Consider the following 18,517-nt stretch of genomic DNA (forward strand, 5'->3'; position numbering starts at 1 on the left):
TTCTAAAAATACCTAGTAGCTATAGGATGCATATATGAAGAAATTAAAATTGTCTTCACTATCAAAAAATTGAAAGAAAGTATTTATTAAATAATAAGAATGATGAAAAACTTGAAAACCTTTCCTACAGTTTTCACTTAGCACATCTGGCTATGAGAAATGTTTTAAATTCACACAGCAATAATTTACTGCTTATTTTCCTGAAGCAAAATAATAGACTACACATTATCCCAAAAGATTAAAAAAAGAAAAAAAAGGAATTTTAAAGCCATAAACTTTCAAGAATATATCATAGCTACATTCAAACCGGAATACTTGCTGTTCTTTATATGGGCCCTGAGCTTCCCCAACTTCTCCAATGTACCTTTGCTCATACTTTTCTTACTAGCATGCCCCTCCTTCCCTTTTCTTATCTGACACATAGTAAGCACTTTAAACAAATGACTACTGATTTATCTAGTTAATTACAGAGAAAAATAAAATCTTTTCTTTTTTTTACAACTATTCTTCATCTAGAATGCTTTGCTGCCACTTAGTTGAGAAAAGCTAAAATGAGTTACCTAGGAGACTACAGGAACTCTTAATCTGGAAAGCCCAAACAAGATATTTTGATGTTTATGTGGGTTAAATTATGACCCTTCCTGAAAATGCAAATATAGTCTAAGAAGTCTCCCAGTTCTGTCTAAGGTTTCTGAGAACAACAAACACATATACAACTTGCACAAACACATAACCCCCCTATCTCAGATGTCACTCCACTGTCACAAGAGAAGGTACTATCTACTAATACAAGTGCTATTCAACTAAAACACAAAGCCATGGATAATTAACACAGGCATTAAATAACTACAGCATTGACAGCAAGTAAAAAAGAATTTCCTTATCCGTTTTCTTTTTGGCAGCATGTAGTCACTGCTTTGAAACAGATATTGCAAGTTTACTTCTGTAAACATAATTAAGTGGTGATATACTACATTATGAATACTGGGATACACATAATGACATGTTTTGATTGTAGTTAACAGCTGTCACCAAAATGGCACATCTCCGTTAAAACGTTATCATTCCACAAAGATGCTTCTAATTATGCAAGGCTTTTTAGAGGGATAACATGCAAAGATGTTCTATTGGAGAATGACGCAGTTTGTGAGCAACAAAGGTAAACCCACAACTCAAGTTCAGAGTCACTTGTGAATTTGGTCATAAAAACTTCTTCCTGCAGTCCCCAAAATTATTATAGGGTTTCTATAAGATAATGATAGTTGGCTAAACCCTAATCCAAGGGCCAACAAACACTCTGCAAAAGGCCAGAGAGAAAACACTTCAGACTTTCTGAGATACATGTGGTTTCCATGACATTTTTCTTGTTTTTATAACCCTTAAAAATATTTAAAAAATTCTTAGCCCACACAGGCCAGAGGTCAAATGGAGCTGAATTTGGTCTATAGGATGTAGTTTGTGGACCTCTGTCCTAATATCTTCACACATCTCCCAATAAGATCCCTGTATATAGAAAAGAACAAAAAGAATCACCCACAACTCAGGCTAAAGGGAAAGCTAGAAAAACAAGAAATATTACAAACTTCAACTTTTATATAAGTGGGAAAATAAATACCCCTAACTTAGCAAAGTTGGATCCAAAGCCCATAAAACCAAAAAGAAGTCAGGACAGAATTGAGAAGAGGAAAGGAGAGTGTGGCAAGGTTTCAGTGGGCCAACAGAACACCTATACTATCAAATGGAATTCACCTCCAGAAGGAAAGAGAGATCCATCTTGGGTGAGGAAATACTGAGGTCAGATTTGAGACCTGGTGGAGCAGAGCACTGGCCAATGGGAAGATCAAAGAAAGGAGTCTGACAAGCGTGGGTCAGAAGTCTTGATAAGATACAACTTTTGAGATAGAAAAGAGAATGGAAGAGAGAATTCTTCTCTACTGAAAAGAGAAAAGGGAATTCACTGGAGACTTGTGGTAAAGAAGGAAGTGGTTCAAGATAAAGGTCCTGCTAAAACAAAGAGAATGTCAAAGGTTGAGAAGACAACAGACTACCCTCAAAAGACACTATTTAAGAAATTGCACTTGGTTGTAGCAAATAAAGAAGGTACTGGAATGAGGAAAAACAGCAGGTAGTTTTCTCTCACCATCCAACAAGGTGACCTATTACTGCTAGTCCAGAAAAATCCAACAGCAAAAAATGACAATAAAAACAGCAAACGAGGCACTCCAGAATATAAATAAAAACTAGCCGACAAAACAGAGGTAAACTATATATAACACTATCTCAATACATATTAAGAATACAATTGTAGATATGAAAGAACGTCAAAAACCAGAAATTTGAGAATACAGAAAAGAAATGAATAAAGAGCAGGAAGATATGAAATAAGAGCTAACTGAACTCAGAAAATATTTTTTTAAAAAAGTCATCTCAGAAATATAGACAGAATTACAAGCCCCACTGAAGGGAGAACAGATTTGACCAAAAGCATAGAAAGAGAAATGAAAAATTCTTTTCATAATTGAAATGAACCAAGGAAATAACATTTAAATAAAGAATGAAGTAAAGGAGAGCAAAGAAAAGGTGATAAATGTTACAAGATAAAGAAGATACAATATACAAAAGAATTGGAGTTTCTGAAGATGAAATACAAGATAATGACACAGAAAAAGCATTTAAACCTATAGTGTCTTTAAATACAAAAAAAGTATTCTGATCCTTTAGGAAAAAGAGACTAAGCCCCTGGGAAAGTTAGGAAAAATCAAGTTGACATTAGTTTTCTTTATAGGAATATACAAAGCAAAATAAGAGGGAGGCAATTTTTAATTTATCAAAAATTTTAAATTGTACAACAGTAGAGGAATCCTTATCACTCTGAAAACTACACTGAAAACTAAAAAATATTGCTGACAAAAATTAAAGAAGACCTAAATAAATGGAACAGTATATCTTTTCATGGGTCAGAAAACTCACTATTGCTAAGATGTTAACTCTTAAATTGACTAAACATTGAACATAACTCTAGTCAAAATCCAGGCAAGCTTTTGTAGAAATTAATATGATAACTCTAAAAACTCATATTAAAATGCAAAAAAAAAAAACCAACTATAAAAGACAAAGTAACTTTGAAGAAGAACAAGAACATAGAAGAGCTAACATAATATGATTTTTGTACTCATTATAAACCTATAGTAACCAAGACAGCACGGTACCAGCATCAAGATCGAGAAATAGACCAGTGGCATAGAATAGAGTTCACAAGTAGACCCATATACAAAGATGACAAACCTTGACAAAGTACAAAGACAATTCAGTAAAGAAAGGACAGCCTTTTTGTCAAACAGTGCTGTAAGAGTTAGGTATCTATATGCAAAAAAAGAACAAAGAACTTGCATCTGAACATTGCACCACATGCAAAAATTTCTTCAAAATGGATCACTGATCTAAATATAAAATCTAAAAGCATGAGGCTTCTAAAAGAAATACAAGAGAAAATCTTTGTGACTTTAGGTTAGGCAGAGATTTCTAAGATATGACACCAAAAGCATGATCCATAAAACAAAACTAATAAATTAGACAATCAAAATTTAGCAGCACTATTTACAATAGCCAAGACATGAAAGCAACCTAAATGTCCATTGACAGATGACTGGATAAAGAAATTGTGGTATATTTATACAATGGAATACTACTCAGACAAAAAAGGAATAAAATAATGCCATTTGCAGCAACATGGATGGACCTGGAGATCATCATTCTAAGTGAAGTAAGCCGGAAAGAGAAAGAAAAATATCATATAATATGAATTATATGTGGAATCTAAAAAAACACACAAAAGAACTTATTTACAAACCAGAAACAAATTCACAGTCAGAAAACAGACTTACAGCTACCAAGGGGAAAGGAGGTACAAAGGGATTCATTAGTAGATTGAGATTTGCAGATACTATTAGATACAAAATAGATAAACAATAAGTTTCTTCTGTATAGCACAGGGAACTATATTCAGTATTTTGTAGTAACCTATAATGAAAAAGAATATGAAAACAAATGTATGCATGTATATGTGTGACTGAAACACTACACTGTACATCAGAAACTGACACAACATTGTAAACTGACTATACTTCAATAAAAAAATTTTTTAACTTCTTCTATTCAAAAGATATTGTCAGAAAAAGAACACACATGAACTCATCTACAAGATAGAAACAGACTCACAGACATAGAGAACAAACTTATGGTTACCAGTGGGTAGAGGGTGGGAAGGGAAAAATCGGGAGTTCCAAACTTGCACGTCTTAGGGAGTAATAGAAATGTTAGCTTTCTTGATTGTGGTGGTGGTTTCACAGGTGTATACATCTATCAAAATTCATCAAATTGTACATCTGAAATATGTGTCATTTACTGTACAGGAATTACACCACAATAATGGAATTTAAAAAAAAAGACATTAGGAGAATGAAAAGACAAACTACAGACTGGGAGAAAACATCTGCTAGACTTATGTAATCTAATAAAGAACTTATATATAAAGAATTCCAAAACCAACAGGAAAACAAACACAATTTTAAAGAATAGAGCAGGAAATGGACAAAAAAATTGAACAGATATTTCTCCAAAGAGAATATATGGATGGCAAACATATTTTATTTGTTAATATATTTTAATGAAGATATACTCCTCTAGTAGTCAGGAGGAAAATATAAATTAAAACCACAATGAGATACCATTACACACCTATTAGAATCATCAAATTAAAGACTGACAATGCCAAGTGTTGGAGAGAAAATGAAAGGACTGATACTCTCATGTACTACTGGTGGGAATGTAAAATGGTAGAATCACTTTAGAACAGTTCATCAATTTCTTACAAAGTAAAATAATACATTTAAATGACCCAGCAACTCCATTCCTCAGTATTCACTCAAGAGGAATAAAAATATATGTCCACACAAAGGCCTTTATGTAAATATTCATGAGTTTTATTTGTAATAGCCTAAAACTGGAAACAACCCCAAGGACCACCTACTGGTGAATGGATCAACAATTATATATGCATAAAACAGAAAACTACATAGCTATAAAGAGGAACAATCTAGTGATATAAGCAACAGCACGGATAAATGTCAGAAGTATTACAAGTGAAAGAAGTCAGAAAAAACTACAAAGTGTATGATTCTATATAAATTACATTCTAGAAAAGGTAAAACTACACTGTCACAAAGCAGACCAGCAGTTGCCAAGGGTAGGGATGGGACTAACTACAAAACTGCAAAAGTGACTGGGGGGAATAGAAATGTTCTCTATCTAGACTGCAGTAGTGGTTGTAAGACTGCATGTTTGTCAAACTCTTCTCTTGAAATGGGTGAATCATATTTTGTATAAATTAAACCTCAAGAAAGCTAAATTTAAAAACCTCACTTGAAAAAAAAATTCCTAAATTTAAAAAGGAGAAAATGATTTAAAAGTCTGTCATCTAAATTCTTTTGGGTCTCCCTGAAAACGTTCTTTTTATTGAGGTACATTAGTAGGAAGGTTTTTTGATTAATCAGTTATGGCAGATATAACAGGCAGTGAATCCAGGATTTAGGATTCATTAGTTTCTCCAGCTCCAGTATTTGGGGATGCTGCCAACTTTGATGCACGCCCGTAGAAGGAAACCTCCACTAGTCTTTCAGGCGTTCCAAAAAAGAACGAATTATCTACTCCATCTACACCTCATCACTACTCTGCTTCCCACCCCTATCCATCTCCTAAGAAACTTGTTTCTCCTGATTCCCTGTTGAATCCACAAATAAACCACCAACCATCCATTTCAGCAAGTCAGAAATCTGGGTATTTTGGCGCTTCCCTATTTGTCTTCTCTTTCACATCCAACTGCACAGTAAGCCCTAAATTTTAGGCTGATTTGCCTCCTAAAATATCTTTCAAACCCTTCCATGTCTTACTATTCCCACTATCACTGCCCTAATTCCAGCCACCATTATTTTCTATCTAGATTATCAGAAAATACTGCTACCATCTTTTTGCCTCCAATCTCATCTTATTTCAATCCATTTCCATCCAACAGTCAGGAGGAATTTTTCTAAACTACTCTTCAGGGTATTTTTCTACCTAAAAGGCTTTAATGGCTACCTACTGCTCTAGTATAAAGTCCAAACTCCTTACCATGGATTACAAAACTCAGTTTCTACCTACCTCTCGTGATTTCTCACTCTCTGGAGGCTTCCTTACAGAAAGATGTGGCCATAATAAATACTGATTTTTTTTTCAATTACTTGAACACACATTGCTTTGTCTTATTTCGGGACTTTTTACATATTGTATCCTTCTGCCTAGAATATTTTTCCCTATCCTTAACCTAACTTCAACACATCCCTTGAGACTCCTCATGGACATCATTTCATGGAAGACATCTTCCTTATCTCTCCATTAGATTCTCCTCCTAAGTGTTACTACTGCACTCCTCCAGTGACATGCGTTACACTGTGCTGTGATTACCTGTCCACAAGTCTGGATCCTCTTCCCCTACAACGGCAGAGTTTGATCATATCCTGTCAGCCCAGGGTGCATGCCCAGTTAGTACAGTACATGTGATATATACACTTGGTACTAAAATATTTGTCAAGAAATGACAGAGAGATTGTACTGCAGCCTTACTATCAATCCCAGTATCATAATTCAGACATCAGCATAATTCCAAATTATCATCAGTGCTACCACAGTCCTTAAAAAATGAAAATTAGGTAAAATTCTCTGTTGCTTTCTACTACTCTTTCTGAAACCCCTTGTTTCTTTTTTTCCTACATGCCAGACACCAAGACCCTTATGTTCTATTCTGGACATCTAACGTTGCCTAAACCAACTAGATCTGACTTCCATTTCTAAGTTTCTTTTTTCTCCTTCCTATGCAGTTAAAATTACCACTTCTGAAATCAGACTTTCAAATTAAACTAGTTCAAAGTATAATATGATTAGAATCTTAACCTTCTCATGAGCACTTACTTTTTAAAAATTTAACAGTTTATTATTCAACTTATAAAAGCACCATATGCTGATGATATAAATTTACCCCATCTCACAGAGTTAACCACTATTAATTTTTTTTTATTTCTCAAATTTAATTATATCTTTCAGTGGAATAAATGCCTGTCATTTTCAGTGCCAAACGCAAACTTCACTCTATACAGGGCTTTAGTTCTTACCTAAATATTAAAAGAGATTACAATTTTGGTTCAAAATTATACAAAAATAAATGTTGTATGTTTGAAGACTCCTTCTTCACAACACTGAAAAGTGCAATATCAAATTACTCTTAAACCATAATTTCCATAATAATAAAACAACTTAACTGTGTGAAAATGACAATCTGAATGACATGCTGAAATGGTGGTGGGCTCAGGAAGGCATAACCAAAATAAAGTGAAAGTCTGAGCAAATATTCATTGAACATACAGCTCATAATATAGCCAGTTTAAATATACTAAGTAAATTAAAACATTAATTATACAGGCAATTATTAATCCATTAGTAATCATAAAACTCTGCTTTGCTTCCACTATTAATATTTAGATGTATTTCCTTCCTGTCTTTTTTCTCCAAATATTGTGCATATACAATAGTTGTGTTTTATACATTTGTGAGCCTGATGCTCCACTAAGTATTCAAATATAAGTCCATATTATCAAAAGCTTTTTAAAAAAACTATAATACTATTTAGTTGGGAAGATATATTACGTTTTATATAATTATTCCCCTGGGGGCATTTTCACAGAGAACCTGGCTCACCCAGATTGAGCTTAACAAAAATTGGCAGACAAAATGGAATCTCTGAAGCTTTTTGTTCAGCCATTTCACGTTGAGTTTGAAAGACAAAGTTCAGAAGTGCACCATATTTGCTCTAGAATTGAACCGATCATGCAACTTTTATGTATTTTATCTTTAATAAAACATTATAATGATTTTTTTTTCAACAGGAAGCTTCCTTGTTCCATTTTAACTCCAGTTACTCCAACTACATTGTCACCACCAGATGTCCTTCAGAGCCGTCTTCCATATTTAGCAGGCAAGCTAACATAATCTACAATATCAAAGATGTACCACATATAACTGTGCTTTAACTTTCTGTAAAAATGTATAAGAAAGAGACAGGGACACAAAGACAGAGCAGAAGCAGGAAGGGAGGAAAGAGAGGGGAAGGAAGGGTGGAAGGAAGAGTAAAAGGGAGATAATGAATTAGAAAATACAACTGGCACAACAAAATTAAACATTTGAAACCCTGACTTACTGCTAGGATAAGAAAATTATCCCTGCATATGGATTATTATTTGTCTTTCTTTCTATTAAAAAAATCACCCTGACTCCTTTTTTGAACACCTTAGAATCACATTCTCTCTTACCAGTGCCAATACATTTAGAAATTCTCTTGTGTCAAAATGTAGCAAAGTTCGAACATAGGGATAGATTTCTTCCTCAGGGGAAGCTTCTGCTGAATGCAGGCGAATTAGAAATTCAAAAACCTGCAAATTGAAAAAAATAGTTGATTATTTTCTCACCCTACAAAGTATCTTGCTGAAGCAATGATTCTCATTTGGATAAAATAAAGGCAGGCTGAATTTAGTTTAAATTGCCACTATGTTTTAACTTCTCTAACTGCTCTCAGCTATAATTACTGGCTTCGGGGATGGTGGGTAGGCTCTCTGCTGTCATAGCTGATAGCTCCTGACCCATGTGTAACCCTCAATTACAATCTTGTCTTTACTGCATCTTAATAAGAGAGTAAAAATGCTATGAAAATAGCACTAACCTGGTTTTTAACCAAGGGCACAAGATCTTCAGGGATGTCACCAAGGGGATAGGCACGACCTGCCAGACAACAGCTACAACAGAAACAAGGAGAACAGATTTGGTGACTTGTAATGGGCCAACATCCAGGGAACACTTTGTTTCTCAAACCCAAGCTACTAGTTTAATTTTTAAGCAGGCTCAGCTTTTACGAGTGAGGGCAAGTTGAAACCCAGATTAAGATGACAGTTCAGAAAATATGGGTGACAGGGATGGTGGTGAAATAACACATCCTATGACGCGAGTAACGACTTTCATTTCTTCTTATTCTTCCTAAGAAAAACCCAGGCTGCACTAAAAGGGGAAGGAGGAATAAGGACAGATTACCTAAAAATCTTACACCCAGCATCTGGAAAGAGCCTAACGGCACCATTATCCCATGATTTACCTGTTAAAAGCCTCATGTTCTCAGAGACTTTTAAACCAGTGGTTCTAAGAATGGTGAATATAAATGGGGAATGAGCTAATAAATGTCTGGAAAATGTCTGCAATTGGACAAGCCTTCAGGGATAATTAGAATCTCATGAGAAATTAACTGTAGTTTTTACCTCCAATCAGACCTTCCTAATGGCTAATGACTTGCCTTGTGGGCTGAGTTATAAAAATGTCTTCTGAGTATATCATTTTTTTCTGTTTTTTTTTTGGGGGGGTGGAGGGGGGCGGAGGTGGTATGAATTTTAAACCTCTTTGATCTAGTCATTAATTTCGAATGTTAGAGACAGCTGGATACCAGCATATTCTAAAAAGTTTAAAGTACAGATGATGGGGGTGGGGGTATATTCAGTGCTAGAATTTATGCTTAGCATGCATGAGGTCCTGGGTTCAATCCCCAGTACCTCCATTAAACAAACAAACAAGCAAGCAAACCTAATTACCACCGCCTAATAAAAAAGTAAAAAGAAAAAAAATTTAAATAATAAAGTATAGATGATAAAGTACTAGGTAAAGACTACATATGTCCTTCTACACTAAAGAATCAATTAACAAATGTGAGATAAATCTCGAAGTTAACTCTAATATATATAGAAGCTAAAATGATGCGCCAGCAGGTTCTGCCACCTTCCTGCCTGCCTGCCTGCCAGCCAGTTACCTATCTAAAAGCTCTATCAGGACACAATTCTGAGCCTGCAGTCTATTGGAAGAACTCTGTTCCAGGAGTAAGGAGATAAACATTTCAGCTTACTTCTGTCACTAACTTTTTCTTGATGCAAACTAATCTCCTGCCCTTACGTATAAAATAGGGACAAACACATAACTCACAGAGCTGCTGGTGGTGAAAGTAAAATACATCAGGGCTTCTAAATCTCTGCCCTATTGATATTTTGGGAGAGATAATTCTTTGTTATGGGGACTACCCTGTGCGTTGCAGGAAGCTTAGCAGCATCCCTGGCCTCTACCCACTAGACACCAGTAGCATCTCTCCCTCAGCCCCAGATGTGACAAGCAAAAATGTCTGTAGACACTGCAAATGTCTGGGGTGGGAAGAGGCATGGTTGAAAAGCACTGCTGTTCACGAAAGAACACCGAAAAAAGAAAAGCACTACACAGATAAGAGGTGACAGTCCCTCTAAGAATACAGGGGAAACTTTTACAGAAGAAGCATACACAGAGATAAATAAATGTAACATCTCTTACCTAATATATACAAGAAGCTTGTTGCCCATAACAACTTGCTCATCTAAAACAGAAAAATATCTTTAGCAATTCTCTCTCAGAACCTTTCCAGAAATAAAACATTTTTGTGGAAACAAAAAATAAAAGGTAGCATTTAAGGTAAGTATATTACCAAATAACAAAGTGAGGTAAGATCACTTTAATAATAATAATTATTATTATTATTATCATTATTAATTTTTTTTTTGGAATTTCCATTAGATCCTTTTCATAGACACAGAATCAATGAGTCATTCAAGGGTACACGTAGAAGGTACAGATCTGAGTATAGCGATCTATGTATCGTTGGCTTAACCAATAGCTTGGGACCAAGGGAAGGCATAGAGCAGACAATGAGCTGATCAATTATAGATCACGACCAATGAACTAATATTAAGGCATAACTGTAACGTCTTCTCATTTGTAATACGGACTCTTACCACCTACAGTACTCTAGGGCCAAGAAGGCCACAGTTCACAAGTGTTTTAAAAAACTTAGACTAAACACTCTTTAGGAACCTTCGTATTCTATGTGTAAAATGTAAGATTCTGTCATCTAGTAATATAAACCTATTTCTTGGTTAGAAGAACTTAGAAACATAAGGTCAAAAGATCAAAAGATCAAAATTAACAAAGAACAGAACAGGAGCATTTAGAGTGGGTGAAGTGATCAGTAATCCTTATGGTGTGCAGATTATAGGAATTTGTGGCTGGTGATATGGATAAGCTGCAACTTCTATTTTTGACATATGAATACTAGACATAATGCAAGCAAGTGTACATCTCTTATTTAATGAATAATCCTTTATAAATACTCTAAATATGTTGTTATATGTGCAAATAAACTTGAATTGCTCAAAATTATATGAATAATTACATTCCACTTCAATTCTGAACCTTTTTTAGTTAATAAAATTTAATTTTTAGAAAAGTTTTAATTATTTCACAGCGAAGTTGAGAGGAAGGTATAGAGATTTCCACATATCCTTTATCCCTAGACCATACAATCTCCCCCACAATTAACACCGTGCACCAGTGGTACATTTCTTATAATCAGTGAACCTACTACATTGACATATCATTATCACCTACAGTCCATAGTTTATATTAGGGTTCACTTTTGGTGGTGTACATTCTATGGGTTTTGACAAAGTATAATGACATACATTGACCATTATAGTATCATAGAGAATAGTTTTGCTGCCCTAAAAAAATCTTGTGCTTCACCTATTCATCCCTCCATCTCCTCAATCCCTGGTAAACACTGATCCTTCTGCTGTTTCCACAGGTTTGTCTTTTCCACAATGTTATATAATTGAAATCATACAGGATGTATGTATTTCAGACTGGCTTCTTTCACTGAGTGATACATTTAAGTTTCCTCCATGTCTTTTCATGGCTTGATAGCTCATTTATTTTTAGTGCTGAATAGTGATCCATCGTATGGATGTACACAGTTTATTCATCCATTCACCTACTAAAAACATCTTGATTGGTTTCAAGTTTTGGCAACTATGAAAAGAGCTACTATAAACATCTGTGTGCAGGTTTTTGTGTGAATAAGTTCTCATCTCCTTTGGTTAAATACCAAGGAGTGTGATTACTGGATCATACAGTTAGAGTATATTTAGCCTTGTAAGAAACTGCCAAACTGTCTTCCACAGTGGCTCTACCATTTTGCATTCCCATCAGCAGTAAATGAGAGTTCCTAATGCTCCACATCCTAGCCAGCATTTGAGGTTGTCAGTGTTCCAGATTTCAGGTGAGTGTACTGTTGTTGTAATTTGTAATTCACTAGTAATGCTGAACATCTTTTTTACATGCTACTTGCCATCTGTAGATCTTCTTTGGTGAAATGTCTGTTTGGGTCTTTGCTCATTTTTTAATTGGGTTGTTCATTTTCTTACTGTTGAATTTTAAGAGTTATCTGTATATTTTGGGTAACAGTCTTCAGCAAGTATTTTCATATCAATCATCCTCAATCTGTGGATTATCTTCTCATTCTCTCAATATGTCTTTTGCAGAGCAGAAGTTTTTAATTTTAATGAAGCCCAGCTTATCAATTATTTCTTTCATGAATGACATCTTTCTTTCATGGTGTTGTAGCTAAAAATTCATCACCATAACTACAGTCAATTAGGTTACCTCCTATGTTATCTTCTATATATTTTATAGTTTTGCATTTCACAATTACGTCTATGATCCACTTTGATTTAATTTTTGTGAAGAGTGTAAGGTCTGTGTCTAGATTCATTTTTTGTCTGTGGATGTCCAGTTGTTCCAGCACCATTTGTTGAAAAGACTATCTTTATGCCAATACATTGCCTTTGCTTCCTCAAAGATCAGTTGACTATGTTCATGAGAATCTATTTCTGGGCTATTTTATTCTACAGATCTATTTTTCTATTTTTTTTTTTTTTTTGCCAACACCACACTGTCTTAATTATTGTAGCTTTATATTGTCTGGAAGTCAGGTAGAGTCAGTCCTCCAACTTTGTTCTTATATTTCAATACTGACTTAACTCTTCTGAGTCTTTTGCCTCTCCATATAAGTTTTAGAATAAGTTTGTCGATATCCAAAAAAAAAAAACTTGCTGGGATTTTGATTGGGATTGCATTGAATCTATAGATCAGGGATGGAAGTAAATGACATCTTGGCAATACTGAGTCTTCCTATCCATGAATACAGACTATCTCTCCATTTATTTAGTTCTTCTTTGATCTCTTTCATCAGTGTTCTGTAGTTTTCCTCATATAGATCTTGTACATATTTTGTCATATTTACACACAGATATCTCATTTTTAATGTACTAATATAAATGGTAATGTGTTTATAATTTCAAATTCCACTTGTTTGCTGCAGGTGTACAGTAAAGCAACTGGCTTTTGCATATTAACTTTGTATCTGCAATCCTGCAGCAATTACTTAAAAGTTTCAGGAATTTATTGGTCCATTTTTTCAGAAATTTCATCAATTTCTACATAAATGATCATGTCACCTGTGAACAAAACCAGTTTATTTCTTCCTTCCCAATCCATATACCTTTCATGTCCTTTACTTGTCTTTTTGCACCAGCTAGGACAGACAGTATGATGTTGAGAGCAGTGGACACCCTTGCCTTGTTCTTCAGCATTAAGTTCCAGACCATTAAGTATGATGTTAGCTGTAGGATTTTGTAGATGTTTTTCATCAAGTTGAGGAAGTTTCTCTCCATTCCTAATTTGCAGAGTTTTTATCATGAACAAGAGTTGGATTTTGTCTAAAGCTTTTTCTACATATATTAATATGATCATGTGATTGTCTTCTCTAGCCTATTGATGTGATGGAGTACCTCAACTGATTTTCAAATGTTGAAGCACCCCTGCATACCTGGGATAAATCTCACTTGGTTGTGGTGTGTAATTCTTTTTACACCTTGTTAGAGTCAATTTGCAAATACCTTACTGAGGATTTCTGCATCTGTGTTCATGAGAGATACTGGCCTGCAGTTTTCTTTCCTTGTAGTGTCTTTGGTTTTGATATTAGGATAATGCGGGCCTCACAGAAAAAGTTAATTTCTGAAAGGCACACATGATGCACTAGGTAAAAGGCACTACAGGAAGTAAACCTTTAGTAATGTGGTGGTAAGGTCTGAGGAGAGGGGGAGTCTTCTAGAGTCCTGATTAGGTCTCAGTCTTCTGGCAGGCCTGTGCCCCTGGAATGTGAACTTCACCAGTGCTTCTCAGTTGTTTCCCTCCGGCGCCTTAGGTGGACCACATGGGTGGAAGGTGCTGGAGTTGGGTATTTCCCTTTTCCCAGGTAAGTCAGGCTTTGATAAAAACCAAAGCAGAGGTTGACAAAACAGTTTTTTTCCTGAAGGTGGCTTAGTTGAGAAAAACAGAATACTCTGGCATATTTCAAAATGGTCCTTTCCCCCACCCTCCTGCAGGAACATAAGGGATTTTTCTCTCATGATCATTGTGAGAACCTGGTAGTAGTCCTGGAGGTAAATTTTAAGAAACTGTGGAGGCTTCCCTGTGACCAGGCCCTCCTGGAATTTTTAAATCTCAGACTTGTTCACGGTGAGCCTGTAGCACATCATCGATTGCAGTTCCAATTTTGCTGCCCTAGCACTGGTTCCTGCAGAGGTGTCTGCTCAAGTAAGTTGTGATTCTCTGTTTCTGCCTGTCTCTCTAGTTTTTGCTGCAGTGGTTGGGCCACTTAGATCTCTGGCAGATCTAAGAAGAGCTGTTGATTTTTCAGTTTGTTGAGCTTCTTACTTGTTCGTAGGTCAGAGTGGTGATCTCTAAACTCCTGATATGCCAGACCAAAAACCAAAAGTCCCAAATGTTATCTGATCCAACTCAATTAGCCATGTTTATTGGCTAATTAGATAGACCTTCACAGCTAGAAATCTCAGATAGGATGTATCTAGCTCATGATATTCCTAGAGAGAGTTAAGTTTACTTGTTTAACATATCCATCTCCATTATTCCATTACTTTCAAGTTTAAGGGCAGGGAGTCTGTCTATCTCTGTGGTCCTAGTATCCAGCACAGTGTCTGATACACAGTAAATTCACACTAAATGTATACTGAACTGTACTGACATAGTACTTAATTTTCCTGACCCCCTTTCTACTTCTCTCTCCCCAGTATCTTTTTCAGACAATTTTCTGTTGCAAAAGTTAATCCATTCTGTTTGAGACTGTTACTATTTTGCTTTCATTTTTGCTACCTATATATGTGAAAGACAATTTTCAAGTTTGTTTCAAAAAGATTAGTTTCAGGGCTACTATTATACATGAAGTACTGACTGCCAAATGATCCTCCCTGCCCCTGCCCTTACAAAAGAAAAAGTTATAAAACCTGGACGTAATACAAAGAGTAACTATCTGAAGCTGCTGAAGAGGGAACAGAGGTAGACAAACTGATGGGGAATTCACACTCACTGGGAGGAGGACAGACTGGCAGCCATACAAGTAACTGCACAGAGGCAGTTGGGGTGGGATGGGGGAGGGGTAGAAAAACCCCTAATCTTTCTGGCACAGAGGACCAGAAAATTGAAGCCAGGAAACCACGAATGTGGAAGAAAGTAGAACCTCAAAAAGGAAAGAGTCAAAGAGGGGGTTTCCTAACTATCTACTGGCATCTGTGACTGTTCCCTAAATCACTACGTATAAACAAGGAAGAATCAAAGCAGCTCAGCCAAAGAGAAGAAGTTAGAACCAAGACTGGAGCTCCCTCCCTGACGGTCCTGGGGTGTGAAGAAAAGCCAGCTCTGGTGCGGAGTTCACATGTGCTAGAGGAGTGGAGGCAGTGAAGTACACAAATAAATGATCATCACTTGTGGCTTTCAGCCTGCGACTAAGTGCAATCTGTGTGGCAAGCGCAGCAGCAGATGGGGACTCACATGGGAAAACCTGTCATCTTTCTGGCTGGGGAACTAGAGAAGCTAAGAAATGTGAACAGTCAACAGATTAGCAGAATCTTGTAAAAAGAAAGCAAGAAAGAAGATCCTCAAACTTGACTACCTTCATCACTGAGTGACCCCTAAGCCACACATGTGGAACCAAATCAAAGCAATCAGTTAAAGACAAACAATCTTTTGAAAAGAAACTGGAGCCCACACAGAAACAGAGTTTGCAATTCAAGGCCAGTCAAGAAAATTACCTGATAAAACAAAGAGAAAAAATTCTTGGTGGAGAAGATTAACAGAATCCAGAATCTCTACAATGTAACATTCAAATATCCAATACAGGATACAATCCAAAGTTATCCAACATATGAAGAACCAAGAAAATAAAACATATTTTTCTTAAGAGAAAAGAAAATCAATCAAGTCCAATCCTGAAATGAACAAAATGTTAGAACTAACAGGCAAGAATTTTAAAGCAAACTATTATTTTTATCCTCATTGAAGCAAAACAAAACATGTTTCAATGCATGAAAATTTTAACAGATAAATGAAGAGACGCAGGAGAGAAACAGAAACAATAAAAAAGAACCAAATGAAAATTACAAAATTGAAAAATGCAATCGTGGAAGATAAAAATTCACTGAGTGGATTTAACAGCTGAGTTGACATGAAAGAGCGAACCTGAAGGTATAGCAACAGAAATCATTCAAGGAGAACAGAGAGAGGAAAAGACCAAACCAAACAGAAACAAAACCCAGAGGGAATGACCTACGAGATGTAGAGGAATAACCTTAAAAAATCTGCTCCTCCATAAAAGCAACAAGAATACTGGCAGAAACAGTCAGAATCAACTTTTCCAGAACGTTTGAAATTAATTAAAGGCTTGCAATGATTCAAGGAATATTTATCAAGAAAAATGCCTGAATCTCAGTAAGAACAGTGAACTTTATGGTGGTTTAACATTACCTAGTCCCGTCCCCCTTTACCCAGCTTCACTATAGCTTTGAAACCAACAGCCTTGCAACTACAGTAAGTACCCACGAAAACCAGCAACCGAGCAGTCACTCCAGGGCTACCCCAAAAGCCCATCTTTAGAGAACTATCACTATCTGACCTATCTGGCAACTCATTTAAAAAGCTCCATTCTCAGGACTTGTCTTTTTTTTTTTGTCCTGACTCAGAATTTACTCTAAGCAAACAACAGTAACCACAAAGCATTTGTCGAAAATAATCAGCACAATTGTTTAAGTTTACAGATGCCAGAGACAGTGCTACCAGAAGAGACTAATAAGAGACTCATCAAAAAACTTAAAAGGAAAAACTGGAAAATGGGAGTTCTGTAGGGGCTTTCAAAAGCTCTGACATATTTTTGGATCTCTAGAAGGACAAGTGCATGTACAGGGCTATGGACATACTCAGGAAAGACCTGAAAAGGCCTATAACCTGTGGCTAACTTTGAGGATCTGCAAAAGCAGGAAGTAAAGGCTAAGGCAGAATTGTAAACTGCCTGCTGGAGCATTAAAAACTCCAGAATAAAATAAAGCAAAAGCTGACAGACTTAAAGTAAGAAATAGACATTTCAACAATAATATTTTACATTTCAATACTCCTCTTTCAATAATGAATAGAACACCTAGCAGAAGATGAACAGGAAATAGAAATCTTGAACAAAACTATAAGCCAACTAGCCCTAACAGACGTATAGAGAACATTCCACTCAACACCACACATTCAGCACATTATTTTCAAGTGCACTTGAAACTTTCTCCAGGACAGGACATATGTTAGGCTACAAGTTTCAATAAATTTAAAAAGGTAGAAATTATACAAAGTATGTTCTCTGACTACAATGGAATGAAATCAGAAATCAATATCACAAGGAAATGTGAGAAATTTACAAATAGGTGGAAATTAAACAACATACTTCTAAATAACCAATATCACAAGAGAAATTAGAAAATACTTCGAGATAAATGAAAATGAAGACACAACTACCGCAGCTTATGGAATGCAGCTAAAGCACTGCTTAGAGATTTGTAGCTATAAATACCATTTTAAAAAGGAGGAAAGATTTCAAATGAATAATCTAAACTTCTACCTCAAGAAACTAAAAATAAAGAGCAAATTAAACCCAAAGAAGATGAAAGATGTAAATAATAAAGATTAATCAGAAATAAATAAAAGAGTAAAGAAAAACAAAGACCATCAATAAAATAAAAATTGGTTCTTTGAAAAGACCACCCAAACTGACAAACAGACCAAGAAAAGGAGAAAACTCAAATTAAAAAAGTAAATAAGAGACATGACTACAGACCTTATAAAAATAAAAGGTATTACAAAAGACTACCATAAACACTACATGCCAGCAAATTAGATAACAGATAAAATGGACACATTCCTAGAAATACACAAACAACCAAAACTGACTCAAGAAGAAATAATCTGAATAGACTTAATAGAGACTGAACTAGTAATTTAAAAATTGCCAGCAAAGAATATCCTAGGCTTACATCACTTCATTAAAAAATTCTATGATATATTTAAAGAAGAATTAACACCAACCCTTCAAAACCTCTTTCAAAAAAAAACAGAAGAGAGAACACCTTGATTCATTCCATGAGGC

The 18,517-nt window shown here is 35.5% G+C and overlaps 1 protein-coding gene across 1 annotated transcript in view; it reads right to left on the reverse strand.

The window, feature by feature from the left end:
* The window catches only part of VPS8 (VPS8 subunit of CORVET complex), a 223,049-nt gene that overhangs the window by 115,120 nt on the left and 89,412 nt on the right, over positions 1 to 18,517 (reverse strand). Inside the window, 3 exon segments of the mRNA XM_032482907.1 lie at positions 8,400 to 8,519; positions 8,807 to 8,879; positions 10,480 to 10,522. Coding sequence (XP_032338798.1) covers positions 8,400 to 8,519; positions 8,807 to 8,879; positions 10,480 to 10,522 — 236 coding nt within the window.

This window comes from Camelus ferus, chromosome 1, assembly GCF_009834535.1.
Source record: "Camelus ferus isolate YT-003-E chromosome 1, BCGSAC_Cfer_1.0, whole genome shotgun sequence".
NCBI lineage: Eukaryota > Metazoa > Chordata > Mammalia > Artiodactyla > Camelidae > Camelus > Camelus ferus.